Here is a 14,235-nt window from a genome sequence, read left to right as displayed (position 1 = left end):
AGCAATTCTATGCTACAGTGTGAGGAAAAAAAACCTCAAAGCAAAACCGTAGGAGGGTTTGATGCCTCAGTGAGAGCTTTAGAAGCAAGGATCACCTGCTGTCCCTGACTGACTTGCAAGCACCTCCAGTTAATAAGAGATGGAGAAGATTTAAAACTAGAAAGATGGCTTGAATCCTTCTCCTCTTCCATCATAAAAAGCTGTGTAGCACACATTCCTAAAAATGTACAAAGCAAAGTTTTTCAATTGAAATGTTATGCCAAGTCAGTTAGAGGAGTAGAGAAGAGACAAGAGAAAAAGGATTAAATATCCTTTTATCAGCTATTGTAAAAAGGAACATTTTTAAAAATAATTAAAACCACTGTGGCACACTGGGTGCCATCACAACTTAAGGTACAAAATATCAATCTAAAATTTTTTAAAGAATTAAGCGCCCTAACACAGACATTTTAATAAACACAGTTCAATATCCCACAGAGCAGAAATAAGTTTAAGGATTGAGTGGGACTGTACTGTTAACTAAAATGATACTCCTGTGTGTTTACAGTTACCAATATTTGTCATGAGAGCAACTTGGCATTTACATGGATGCTACTGCTCTGTCAGGATTTCATCTTAATTGAGTAATGGTAGTGGAATATCACCTGTTACTGACTTATCTTGAACAGATCATACATTCAGGCCAGACTAAGGCACCAGGTCTTCCCAGAGCAAAGTCTACAGAACAGTTTCTACAAAAATCAGGATTCTGCCTAAAGTCTTGAGCAATTTGGGGTTAGCAAGAATTGCAACATTACCACTAAAACCAGGTACTGACTGAAACAATAGAAACCGAGTGTTTTCTTATCCATGCTAGTGAGCTCATGACATCAGGATCTGCCTACAAAGCTAAACGTGTTCTGACATGGTTTTTGAGAAAGCTGGCTTTTGCCTGGAATCATTATCCACCCCATGCAAAGCACAAGCTCTTGAGTTCAGGTACGAGGACAAACATAATGAAAGTGGAACACAAGTGCAGACAGGCTTAGTGGCTACTTCCAGGAGACTGAATGCTAAGTAGCCCTTTCTTTAGTTCAGCAACTCTCTCTTTTCTTGAGGCTTCGAATCTCTTTGCTGTCTTAATGAGAGATTCATGACACTTCTCCAATGCAGCCTTCAAAATTAGGTGTATTTCCTGGAAAGAGAAGATAAAGAAGAAAAAAAAATCCATCAGCAAAAGTTAAATCCTTATCAAGCATAAATGTTAAGTGAGTGATGTTGTGGACTCAAGTGATTTCAAAGATATCTAGTCCCTGGCTTAAGAAGCAGCACTCACAGAACACAGGAGAGTTACAAAACATCAGAAAAATAAGAGCAGCCACAAACAAAATCCCATTATTGCGATTTTGTTGAAACTCTAGTGGTTACAACACTAAGATGGTCAAGCAAACATCACTAGCCCAGTATTCACACCACTCCTGCCCCATTCTGTGTTAACCTGTGTCACCAAGGTCTGTGCCACTGTGACTGCTACCACTGCCCTCCCAGCATGGACAGTACTTCAGTAATGAACAGATAGGATGAGATGCTACAGGCAAACTGTGATCCCTTACTCTCAACCCATCAGGATTTCTGCCTCTTTTCAAAGCTGAGTTGGACAGACATCGTAATAAAACCCTAGGAAGAAAGTATTTGTGATATGGCAAGTGGTCCTGTGTTTGAGAGAGGCTGTTGAGAGGATTATTGTACTGCCCATACTACAGTAACTGTCCCTTTATCTACACAGCTGAAATTGAAAAATCAGTTTTGATTTTTTATCAAAAAGAGGATTCCTTTGTGGGGAGGGGGTAAAAAACCTCACCTTGGCTTTCATTGCTTCTTTCGCAGCATTCTCCTTCAGCTCCTCAATTTTGTACCTCGTCTGTTGGATTTCCTTGTGAATGGCCATCACTTTATCATATACAGCACCCCTCTTCTCCTGGACTTTGTTACAATCTCTAAAGGTGAGAGAAAAAAGTTAGTACTGAGCCACTTGACTACTTCCAGATTAAACTTAACCCCACCAGGACCAAAGCTTTCATTTTAGGAGCATGAAACTAGCAGCTTCTAGAAACAATGTATAGAATTTACTTGCTTGGAAATTATTCCAATTTTTAAACTAGAACAACTTATGTACAAGAAGGGAAATTCAAAGTGGAATTAAAGGAGGATGTTGAAGATCCTCAGTTGCTGCCAACCAAGGCAACTCAAGTGACCTCAGTGGAGCAAACCCAACAGGCAGCTGGACACTGCCTTCCTGTCTTTGAGTGATGCAGGTTAAAAGCAACACAGCTGCACTTGATGTTTCAGCATAACTGGATGTCACACATTTTCCTTAGCCCTAGATCCCATCCCAAACTCTAATCCCATACATCTACCTCTGTTACCTGCAACTTCCAGTCCATCATCATTCCACTGTCCCCCAAGGACCAAATAATATTTCCCCAGCATGCAGGTAGATCCAAGTAGCTCCAGCTGTGAGCTGCCACGTCAGCAGCAAAGGGTGAGTGTGGGAACAGGGGATCTACTCTGACTTCCAGTGCAAAAACCACCTACCAGTTTGCTCTAAGCATTTGTACAATAATTACAGCTGGAATTGTAGCAACAGCTTTCTGTAAAGAATGGCTGAAATAACTCGTACTTAGCAAGAGCCCACTTACACCTTCCCACCTCAAGGGAACAGTCAGGACACATTCTCTTATTCACCAAAAAAACCTCTTATCTTCAAACTAAGGTTACCTCCTTTCCCCTCTTGCTTATCAAAGTACCTAACTTTATCACTCAAGGGAAATACCTAACACATTAAAACCAGAAATCAGCAGCAACTTTTGACATAAAGAAGCATTAGATTATATTATTTTTGTTCTTTATCGCAGAACCACAGAATCAGTTGGGTTGGAAAACACCTCTGAGATCATCAAGTCCAACCTCTGACCCAACACCACCATGTCAACTAGACCAGGGCACCAAGTGCCACATCCAGTCTTTCCTTAAGCACCTCCAGGGCCACTGACTCCACCACCTCTCTGGGCAGACCATTCCAATTCGTAACCACCCTTTCTGTGAAGAAATTCCTCCTAATGTCCAACCTCTTTTCCTTCCAAATAATCTCCTTTAGCTGGTACAACGCACTAAATAGGGAGCAAAGGCAGCCTGGGAATCTTGCTGCTATTCTACAGACCACACAAACCTTAAGCATGACTAAATCTGCCTTGACTCTCTCAGCTCTGTGGAAGAAGCTCTCTTCTGTCACAGTTAATCTACTCTGCCAATAATTTTCCACATTCCCTTTCCTATCCATGTACAAAAAAAACCCTGTTATATAATAAATCCTCTATAACAGTTCAGCTCTTCTAATCTCACAGTGAAGCCACGACCTTCCAAGGCTGCAGTTTGCTGTGCAGGAGTGACTGACGTGCTGCAAACACGGCCGTGCAACCTGCCTTTAGCAGACGGTAGGAAGGAAGAGGGGCTGAGAGGCTTTGATCAAATGACACTTTTCCTTTTGTTTTAGAAGCATCATGTCAGGATAATGCTCCTCCAAGATGAGAGCCCCATTTCCCCATGGGTCTCGAACATCTTTGATAATGAGCAAAAGTGGCAAGGGAAATTATGAAAAATTCATGAAAGGCAAATGGGGCTTTGTTGAAGTCTGATAAGTTGGAAAATTATCCCAATGTGACATTCTCTTTAAGAAGATAAAAGAATCAAGAATAAGCATTATAAATTAAATTAGTGCTCCAATAAAAGAATTGCTGTCAAGTCACATTGCAATTATTGATTTGAGACCCCAAGTCCCTGCCTGAAGCATTGCTGGTCTTCATACAAAGCTGTCCCACACTGCTCATTTTCTTCTTACTGCTAAAGCTGTGTGTTTGTACCAGACATGAACTTTGGCAGCACATAAAGAAGACATAAAGCAGCATCAGGCAGAAACATCAACTCATCCTTACTCAAGCATAGTGCACTTGTGCTGCTCAGCATCTTCACACTTCTTTTGTATCTTTAGCTCAATCGTAGCCAGCGCCTCACGTTTTGCAGTGACCAGTCTCTTTAGGGACATTTCATCTGTCTTCAACCTTTTCAGCTCTATCTGAGCACTATCACTCTGGTCCTCAATATTTGTGATCTGGAGTACATAAGGACAGAAATAAATTCAATAAGGGAAAAATAATCAAGACAACATTCCCCGTTAGCGTGCTAAGATTAGAACTAGGTGGCTGCTTTTTGGAAATATGACTGCTAACTCATTCTCCCAGTGAAATACCAGTTCTTTATCTGATTATAAATACATCCAAATGGACAAGATCCCATTACTTAAAATGACTTTCAGAAGTTACTACGACTTCTGCTAACTCTTTGCCAAGGGTAATTGGAACACATGATATAGAAATACCCAAAAAGACCCCACAGCATTTTTCAAATGCTCCTAACAATTGCATTCTCCCAAAACCAAGTAGCAAATAGCAAAGTACTGTATTGTAACAGTAATATTAATAAAGGCACTTAAGACATGACTCTTCCTGAAGTAGCAATTTTTTTGCTCTTAGTTTCCACTCTCGAGGCAGAAGAAACTCGATTTCACTCTTCTTCTTCCATCATTTCTTACCAACAACCCCAAGACAGTTCAAACTATTTTAGGTCAGGTTTCTATGGCAACCAAGGCTTTGACTATTCAAAGTGGTCAATAGCTAGTGCATAGTACATTAGCTAGTGCCACACAGCAAAGCAGCAGCAATGTTTTACTGACATTATAAAGAATGACATCTTCAAGTTTTCCAAATTCCTTCTTTACAGGGAAGAGGAGAGATGGAAACTTTCACAGTACAGACATCTATTGATGATCACCTGTCTTGCTGAGACATTAAATTTACCCTAATCAGATGTAATTTTGGATAATACAAACCTCTGATAATACACTGGCCAGTCTCTCCACATTTGCTCCTTGTCTTTCCACCTTCTTTTTGTATAACTGCACCTCCAGTTGGCATGATGGCAGAATTTCAACTAAGTCTCTATAACTCTCATATTTCTGAATAATTTCTTCCTTTAAAGAGAAAAGACTATTAATAAACAGCTTTGGAGTTTTTTTATATAGAATTAAAGCATACTGACTTCTTACCCATACCCTCATTGTTTACCAGACACTAGAAGTAACATTTAACAGTTACTGAAATGAGATATTAAGTTTGTAAAAAAAAAAAAACAAACAAAAAAAAACAAAAACAAAAAAACCAGAAACATTTGGAATCACAGTGTTTTACACCAAACTAACTAGTACAGTGAAGAAATTCTATACTGGTAAAATTAGACTTTCATAAAGTATCATAAGAGCAGATACCTCAAATTACAGAAATAAAGTTTACACCTTTGGAACAAAAATACCTACAGAGGTATGAACAATCATGAACCACAAAAATTGAAAGACTGGACATTAAAATAAAATTAAAAAAGCTAGGAAGGGAACTCAGTGATTAGCATACTAGTGGAGACAGCCATCAATTCCAGAAACAGTGAATGATAACAGAACCATTACCAAGCACATATTCTAAATCCAAAGGCATTTGGGAGCTATCAAATATTGTCATCTCTTGAGAGCAAACAGCCAGACAGGTACATTACAGATTCAAGAGTTCAACATCTAGCCTCACAAATAAACAATTACTCATTGAGGAAAAAGCAGCACTGACTGCAATCCTGCTTAAAAGAAGAAGCCACCAGCACAAGCAAAAAAAAAAAACCCCAAAAACAAATAAACAAAAAATCAAAAATAGACAACCAACTCCCTCATGAACCTTCAGTTCTCTGAAGTTATGATTTCATTTCAGACTAACAACTGTACTGTTGATGTTTTACTACATGTCATTCAAGAAGCAGTTCTAGATGATGACAGTTTAGTAAACATGTGCTTTTTCTAATAGAATACCTCCTTGTGTGGACAGAGGAAGACCTCACCTTGGATTTCTTCAGTTTCTTAACAGTCTCTTTCATCTGTTCTTTGTAATTTTTCAGTTCCTCTGGACTCTCCACAATTGTTGATTTCAGCTGCTCTTGTTCTTCTTTCAAAGTAGCCATAGTCACTTTAAGGTCATTCTGGTTAACAAGACAAACACACTTTCAATATTAGCAATTAGGTGAACAAAGAGGAATTGTATAGCATTGTTTGTCAGGATCTTATAACTAGACAGGTTCTTTGCTCTGTAGTCATTCCTCATTAAGAGCTTTTAAGAAAAAATTCCTCTATACATCATTAACATTTCAAAGCAGATAACAGTCCATTTTGCTTCCCTAACTTGCTTACAGGGGTGCAAATACTGAGTCACAAGAACTGCAGTAAACTAGTACTCCACAAGGAGTCTGCCAGCTAATCCTAGAATGGTTTGGGTTAGAAGGGACCTTAAATATCATCTCATTCCAACACCCTGCCATAGGCAGGGACACCTTCCACAGACCAGGGTGCTCAGAGCCCCATCCAGCCTGGTGTATTACTAGCAACTCTCCCTCAGAATACCTCACCTAGGGAAGCCTGTTTTGTCTCCACCAGGCCAGTGCTGCCTCATTAGCCCACTTTGTGCACTTAAGGTAAGCCCATGGCATCTCAGAAGTTCAGATTTCTTGCCCTTTATCAGCTTCCTGAACACAGAGAGCTTGACATTGTAGAGATGTGTATTTAAAGTTAACAACAAAACCAGCTACTGCAGTAAAGCTCCCATGGAAGGGAAAAATTAAGCTGAATCATTTTCTTTAGAAAATTAATGATCACCACCTGAAAGTTACCTAGCTCCAAGAATAATTTTATCCTAGAAAGAGAGATGATCTACTAGTTGATCTGAGATGGAAGCTACATCCTGCACCTACACAGAGCTGTACTCACCAGTTTTCGGGTACTCTCGGCAATATCCATCTTCTTTTGTGAAATCACTTCTTGCAGAGCTGTCTAAAAAAGCAACAAGCTTTAAATAAGCATCTCTGCAACTGTTACCTGCTTTACCTTTCTATCAGACCTCCCTACAGGAGAAATCCCATTTATGGGTCCTCTGGAGTGTCATAACCAGCAGACAAAACTGCAGTCTATAAGACTTCAAAGACAGGAAAGAAGGATGTTGTTGCAAATGCCACTGGGAGCATTAGGGATGTAGCCAGCAGTAGGTAACTAGGAACAGGGATAAGACTGACTACCTCTATTCCTACTGACCCTAGCATTATTATACCCCCACGACCTTCTTTGACAGAGGCCCTGTTCTTCAGGAAAAAAAAAATCTAATTTAAGGTTCCAAATAATACAGAAGTCAAGCATATGGTTAATAATATTAATAGGAGAGACATGACTTGACATAAAAAACCCTAACCACAGATTATTATTTTTTTTTTCTCCAAAGAAGCTGAAAAGGTTACACATGAGACCTTAGAGGCAAGTTTCCATTGCTGAAAAGTCACCCCTGCAATTAACCCCACTCTTTTTGCCAGGCATTCCCTTGGGTAACCCTTCTTAGGCCTCATTTCTTTCCATGCCTCACCTCCAGTTCCAATTCTCTAAATTCAGATGGAAAAACACACATCACAGTTCCAAATAGTAACACAGGTATCTCCCAAGTCATTTCCAAAAGAAAGAGTCAAATATACTTTTGTATTCCCCAAATCTGATTTCAAAACTGTTTCACATTCCCTATAGCAAAATGAAGAGGGGCCAGACACAGCATTGTGTTGCAATGACCTTTAAGTCAGAAAAGTCTCCTTTATCTTCTGTGTTCCAGGTAAGGGAACAAAACCAACAGAAGTGAGGAACAGCCACAACCCAAAGTCATAGCAGCATTTCAGAGAAATATATAACAAGATGGTACCTGTTTCCGGCGATAGTCTTGCCTTAGCAGGTGCTCCAGGTCCCGAATGCTCTCTGTCAGCTGCCTGACCTCTTCTTGATGTTCAGCTGGAACGGTGCTAAGTGAGAAATAAAGATATTGCACAGCTTCGGCATCATTACGGTCAAGCCAGAGTACAGTAGATACAACAATCACTCTCTCCAGAGAGTTTACAGTCAGTAACTTTAGTAAACAGAGCAAGACAGTCTCAAGTCAGTACATCTTATATTCCTTTGCTTGCAAGACTTTGAAGCATAATCCAAAGGGCTATTTTGGCATGAAGTTGAACAAGCACAAAAGAGGACTAAGTTCAAAGATCACATTAAGCAAAGCACAAAAGAACAACACTCATATCAATTTTTGTGGTGATTTTCATTTATGAAATTTGAATAATGTTACCTGCCACAGAAACAGCTTGTATCAAGGTAGACCTATACTAGCTAGAAAACCTCCTGTGTAGCACACACCAAAAGCAGCTGTCAGAAAAAACACTTTGTTTTGAAAGCTATCTTGGAAACTAGCCATCTCTTCATCCTATTACTCACAAACAAAAACAAAACTTAATGGTGCAAAGACACAGGCAGTAGGACTAAATGGCTTGAAACAGAGATTGTGGCAAACATGTCAAATAACTAAGGAAGATGACTTTACCCATCTATTAAGTCAAAAATGGGCTTCCTACAGCTACTGAAGAAATAAAGACATCATTAGAAACTAAGTGTAACAGCAAAAAGTTTCACCCTATATACAAATAACAGGATTCTCTCAAAGCCGCCATATATTCTCAAACTCATTTTCATTCTCTGCCTGCAGAGAATAAATACCCACAGCTTCCTCAGCTGCACTCCAGATCCTTCAGCAGCTCCACTGCCCTTCTCTGGACACACTCCAGCCCCTCAATGTCTTTGTTGTGAGGGGCCCAAAACTAAACCCAGGATTTGTGGTGTCACCACTGCCCACCACAGGGGAGCAATCACTGCCCTGGTCCTGCTGGCCACACTTTTGCTGACACAAGCCAGGTACCAGGTACTGGTCTTCTTGCCCACCTGGGCTCATGTTCATCTGCTGTTGATCAGCACCCTCCGGTCCTTTTCTGTCCAGCAGCTTTCCAGCCCCTCTTCCCCAAGACTGTAGGATTGCACAGAGTTATTATGTCCCAAGAGCAGGACTCCAAACTTGGTTGGCCTTGTTGAACCTCACACAACTGGCATTGTCCCATTGATCCAGCCTGAACAGGCAAGTCAAGTAGTGCCTCTCCTGGTGCTTACTCCTGATACTCACTTCAGTTTCTCCACCTTCATTGCTGCCTCACGATTCGCAGCCTCCAGTTGTTGGTGTCTCTCCAGAGCTGTTTTCTGCAAATTTTCAAATATATTTATTTTAGAGGAATATAGCTTCTCTCTGAGCTTCTGTTAGCTTTGCTCATCATTATTTCACATGAAATTTATCTCTGAACTGCTGAGATATCCAGAAGAGAAGCCACCTACAATTCAGCCCACTGACCGTTGCACCCATCTTTTCTCAAAACAATGCAAAGTGTCATTCCTTCACTTACCAGCCTAAACTATCAAATAATTATTGAGAAAAAAAAAACCCTTCCAGAAATATCCTAAATAGTAACTGGTACCTTCCTGTACTACTTGGCTACATATAAAATTCTGACGTGTTACATAAACATGAAGTTAAACCACAACCTTTACGCTCCCATTTCTAGGTTAACATTAATTATACTGAAATAGGTATCTGGAGTAAGACAGCACCCAGCCTTACATAGTTCAGTTGTAACTCCAAGTAGACCTGACGCCGGAATTCTCTGAAGTTTACAAAGTTAAGGATGCCACTCAAGAAGCGAACAGTCCTCTTTGTTTCTGAAATAGGAATTGCAAGGTATCACTGTGCTGGTTTCCATATGCATTGCAATTGCTTATGAAAACTTGGGCAAAATATAATTCAGAGAAGAGGCAGAAATTACAAAACAGAATTCAAATTATTTCTTCCCCTGCTCACCTTGGAAAGATTTCAGACTACACAAAAACTAGCACCAAGCTAGTTGGAAACTCTTAGCAATTCTGTGCAATTCAGCAAATGAAAAATGGCAACTGGGAAAAAGACTGTTAACACACAGCCTCCCATTAAGACAGAAGGTAGGGAGAAGGAGTGTCAATCTTGAACTACAGCTCCGAGGAGAGAACCTCTCTGTAACTCTCAGACTAACTGAAGGCAGCAACTTGAACTGCAGGGACTTTTTGTGTTTATTCCAAGCAATGTGAAAGATTATTACAAATATGTTTTATTCAAGACAGATCCAGAAGTGAAAGAGTTCTTCCCAACAATCTTTTCCAAGTTGTTTGTGTTGTTGCAGAGTCACCACAGCTGGGTATTTAAAAGGGTGAAGCAAAAATCCAGTCACTTCCTACACAGGCATCAGCATAAGAAATCCTACAGAGTTCCAAAGTTGTCAGGGTAATTTTCATTACCATCTATTCTTACACTATTTTAAGTGTGTCACAGTCCACTCTCCAGACCAGCAGTTCAACAGACTCATAGCATTTAAAGCTGCCCTCAGTTATTGACCCGGATCAGCCTACAAAAGGAATAAGAACTGCTCAGTAGAACCAACTTGTCAAAGGGCCACAACAAGAGTCAGAAGAGGAGCTGGAACCCAGGGACCATACTAGATATCCATCTGGTTATGCCAAATAAGAAAAAGCACCTGGATATTAAGCAACACCCACCACCCCAGGAAGCCCAAGAATTATAATGCACTTGCTTACTTGGGTTTAAAACATCAGCAATTTGGAAATCATTAATCCGGCACACCGGCAGCAAGCGCTCCCTGCAAGGAAAACAAGACACACCTCATCTGTGGTGACCATTACTCAGTTTTTGTGCCATAACCATTTACTACAAAACATATCTTGTCTTCTCATCTCAGAGCATTTGCACCACAAGCACAAGTCTCAGGAGAGTAACACAGCAGGACTCCACACACTGATCAGCATTAATAGTTTGCATTCTTACAGCACCTCAGATATTTCAATTGACAAAATACTTGCCTGTAGAACAACTTTTCAGCTTAATTAGGGAACTCCTACACCTAACTATTAGTCAATTCTCCCCTTACAACTGAAATAAAGCTTAAAGTCTAATACTCACATGATTCCAACAGACCTCAGACAGCAAATTTACACAACAGGAACATAAGATCTCTGCTCTAGGTAATGATGACCCTCCAGCCACTCCAAGTATGGATTTGTGCTCCAACTTGGTGAGGCTGGATTATTTAACCCATTCATTTTTACAAGATAGGAATTTTACTCTATCAAATATTGCTGCCCCCTGTTCATTTGCAAATTTCACTTTGCTCAAAGCCAGCAAGCAGTGGAATCACCATCAGCACAAAGACATAAAACCCCAAAGCTTTTAAAAACTTGGACTTTTACAAAAAATAGCAACTGAACCGATACAGCATCTTTTACTTACATGTGAATATACAAATTGCAGACAGGTAGAAAGCCATCATATAACTCTGGATACATTATGTCAACGTTGACTGGCATCTAAAGAGTAGAGAGAGTCAGTGCATAAGTAGAGAATACTTATAACAAAAATTACACAGGTTTCCACAGCATAAGATAATTTCAATAGGTTACACACCCTGAGGATTGTCTTCCCATGCACAGGGAACATATATTAACGGCTGAAAAGTGTCATCAAGTTAATCAGTGTCATTTTTGGCCAAAAAACATACAAGACAACAATAACTAAAGCAGCAACATTACAAACTTTGCAATTCAACCTAAACTCTGCTTTCATTTGTTCATAACTGGTGCAGGACAACAGTCTCTGCATTACACACCTACCAGCAAGAAGCTTTTTCTTTAAACAAACCAAAATTGACACACTCAACTGTTTTATGAGGAAGTCAAAATGAGAAAGTAGTGGTACACTGTCACATTTTTCTTATATTTTAAATCTCACGATACAGTATCCCAGGTAATGTCATGCCCTGTGAAGAACAGTTACCTTGCACACGTAAACTGAAAGGGAAAAGCATATCCAAAAATGCCATGAGACAACACTATTTATTCTCATTTTCAGGCATCAGTTCCTGCCTAACATAGACAGAAGACCAAGTACCTTGTTCACTACGAGTTATCAGCCTCCCCTTACTTTCCTCTCAGTTAATGGAGAATGAAGATGATCAAACATTAAAAGCAATACTTACTTTCCTCCTAGATCAGTCCAACCTCCTCCAGCTGTGGCCAAAGGCAGTTGCCCAAGGACACAGTATGTATTTTCAAGGCTGGACATGGTGTCCGTTCTTAAGCTTGTCCAGTTCTTCCTGGACTTTACAGACCTTTCTGGCACCCTCAGCATCTCAAATAACAAAATTCACAGCTTAACCACAGAAGGAGAGGGCTCTCCAAAGCCTGTCCTCACAGCCTACAGAGGTAAGTGAGCTCCTCCTCATGCTCACTAGTTCCTGTAGTGAAGCAGGGAGCCACTTTCCATGGAAAAAATAAAAAAGCAAACCTAGAGGCAGCACAGCCACAAAACCATTATTCCTACAGGTATCTTGAGCTGAAATTAATATCCAGATGAGGAGCAATGACCAAAGCAATGACCAACTTCTTGAGGCCTCAGCAACAGCCCACAGATGATGCTCCCAGGTTCATTTACCTCTGGTTAACGAGCCATGCAGATGGCTGTACTGCAGTACTGCAATCCCATTCCTGTCTAAGAAACTGCCCTGAACACAAACTCAAATGCCCGTGGCACTTCACACACAAGTTTTCTGCAACAGAGGCAGAATTCCTAAGCACCCATTGCTGCAATTACAACACACAAAATACCAGGCTGCTTGCCATTTGCTAGTGAGAAACTTCAACACTTCTTAAAGGCAATATTCCTTTCACATTCCATTACCCTGCCACCACAGCCATACCACGTAGAAGTGCTCCAGGTTGATTGCATACACTTTCTGCAGGATTCTCATGTAAATCAGGTGTAAAACGTCAAGCTGCAGGAAGAAAGGACATGAATCAGTATTCCATATGTTTGATTATTCAGGGCTCCCAGGCTAGGCCATAAAACTAGCTCAGCCTTTAACACAGGGAGGCCGATTTCACTGAGCCACCAAGACAAATAAGTTTCACTTTTCAATATTTTGCAGTTCAAGCAATACTTGCTCATGATTCAGTTTTAAGGGACAGCAGGCAGCTCAGACAAGTACAGTGACTATGTATGCCAGGCCCAGTTTTCATTACATTATTGCTCACTGAGCAGTTTTCAAACCAAGTGACACCAAAAACCTAAAAAAAAAAAAAAAAAAAAAGGTCACAGAAGCTATAATCTTGTAGCAAAGAGTGCCTTTCATCACAATATTAAAATGAACGGGAAAAAAAATACCTATAAGCCAAATAGTTTTTCATTTATAGCTCTAATCCATTATCAATTTTGTTTCTTAAAAACCATCATCCTGTCATTTCTTAAGCAATTAGGGCCAGACCCCTCCCTCCACAGGCACAAGCACAGGGAGCCACCTTGAGGCATCAATTCCACTTTAAAGCCACTTTTCTTCCGCTGAGGACACTCATTAACAGCAACATTAATGGTCGGAGCGACACAAGAAGAAAGAGGGTGAAGCAGGGATGGGTTTAGAAGCCGGGGCCGGTTGAAAGCACTGATTTATCAGCCAAACTGTTGGAAGTATGAGACTTTACAAACCACTGCGGCTATTTTAACCTAGTTCCCACAGAACTGGGAAAGACAGGCGGGTACTGTGATGACACCACCCCCACTTCCTGGCGAGGGCCGAGAGGCGAGGAGAGCCCCGGGACTCCAAACCAACCCCGGAGCACCCACCCCGCGGTGACACAGGCCGGGGCAGCGCCCTATGACACCCGGGGATGGAGCGGGGGGAACACACGGAGTCGCCCCGCGCCGCCTCACCCACCTTGGGGGTGCCGAACAGGTCGGTCTTGACCAGGTTTCGGCCCTCGGCGCCCGTCAGGACGTACGTGCGGAGGGAGTTGATGATTTCGTCGGGGCTGTAGCGGGGGAAAGTCATGGTCTCCATGGCGGCGGCCATGGAGAAGGAGGGACAGCCCGAGCCCCGGACACAACGGCCGCGCCGCCGCCCGCCCGCCGCTTGAATGAGCCGCGCACCGCCCCCGCCCTGCCCGCCGGCCTATCAGCGGCCGCGCCGCCGACGGAGGGGCGGGGCTTGGGGAGGCCCAGCCCTATCCGTGGCCGCGCTGTCGCGGGAGGGCGGGGCGTGGTTTGTCGAGGCCCCGCCCCCGCCGCGGCCGTTGGCCGTGAGGGGAGGGGCGGGGCCAGCGCGGTGCGTTCGGTC

General features: G+C 41.7%; 1 protein-coding gene across 3 annotated transcripts; it reads right to left on the bottom strand.

The window, feature by feature from the left end:
• Positions 1-297: 297 nt before the first annotated feature.
• Positions 298-14,032, bottom strand: NUF2 (NDC80 kinetochore complex component NUF2). 3 transcript variants are annotated; one of them, XM_027694841.1, is made up of 13 exons: positions 13,837-14,032; positions 12,807-12,900; positions 11,361-11,437; positions 10,652-10,713; positions 9,648-9,745; positions 9,159-9,232; positions 7,860-7,956; positions 6,893-6,955; positions 5,974-6,111; positions 4,925-5,065; positions 3,972-4,147; positions 1,841-1,976; positions 298-1,174 (listed from the first exon to the last, which is right to left on the bottom strand). In XM_027694841.1, the coding sequence occupies exons 2-13, from the start codon at positions 12,852-12,854 to the stop codon at positions 1,025-1,027; spliced, it is 1,260 nt and encodes a 419-aa protein (XP_027550642.1). In that variant the 5' UTR covers positions 12,855-12,900; positions 13,837-14,032; the 3' UTR covers positions 298-1,024. The 3 variants fall into 3 exon arrangements, with proteins under 3 accessions (XP_027550642.1, XP_027550641.1, XP_027550643.1); XM_027694840.1 differs by having other exon boundaries at positions 12,826-12,900; XM_027694842.1 differs by lacking the exon at positions 10,652-10,713 and having other exon boundaries at positions 9,648-9,690; positions 11,415-11,437; positions 12,826-12,900.
• Between the last annotated feature and the right edge of the window lie 203 nt (positions 14,033-14,235).

The sequence above is a fragment of the Neopelma chrysocephalum genome, unplaced genomic scaffold, assembly GCF_003984885.1.
Source record: "Neopelma chrysocephalum unplaced genomic scaffold, ASM398488v2 Primary Assembly neopelma1_98, whole genome shotgun sequence".
Lineage (NCBI taxonomy): Eukaryota > Metazoa > Chordata > Aves > Passeriformes > Pipridae > Neopelma > Neopelma chrysocephalum.
Note: the sequence above shows the minus strand (reverse complement) of the source record. Positions and strands in the feature narration are given on the sequence as shown.

Coding starts and splice junctions, on each gene's coding strand:
- NUF2 (XM_027694840.1), bottom strand. CDS start 13,971: ATGGCCGCCGCCATGGAGACCATGACTTTCCCCCGCTACAGCCCCGAC. Junction 9,746..10,651: donor TGCTGATGTTTTAAACCCAA/GTAAGCAAGTGC, acceptor TTCCTATTTCAG/AAACAAAGAGGACTGTTCGC. Junction 1,175..1,840: donor AAGAAGCAATGAAAGCCAAG/GTGAGGTTTTTT, acceptor TTCTCTTTCCAG/GAAATACACCTAATTTTGAA.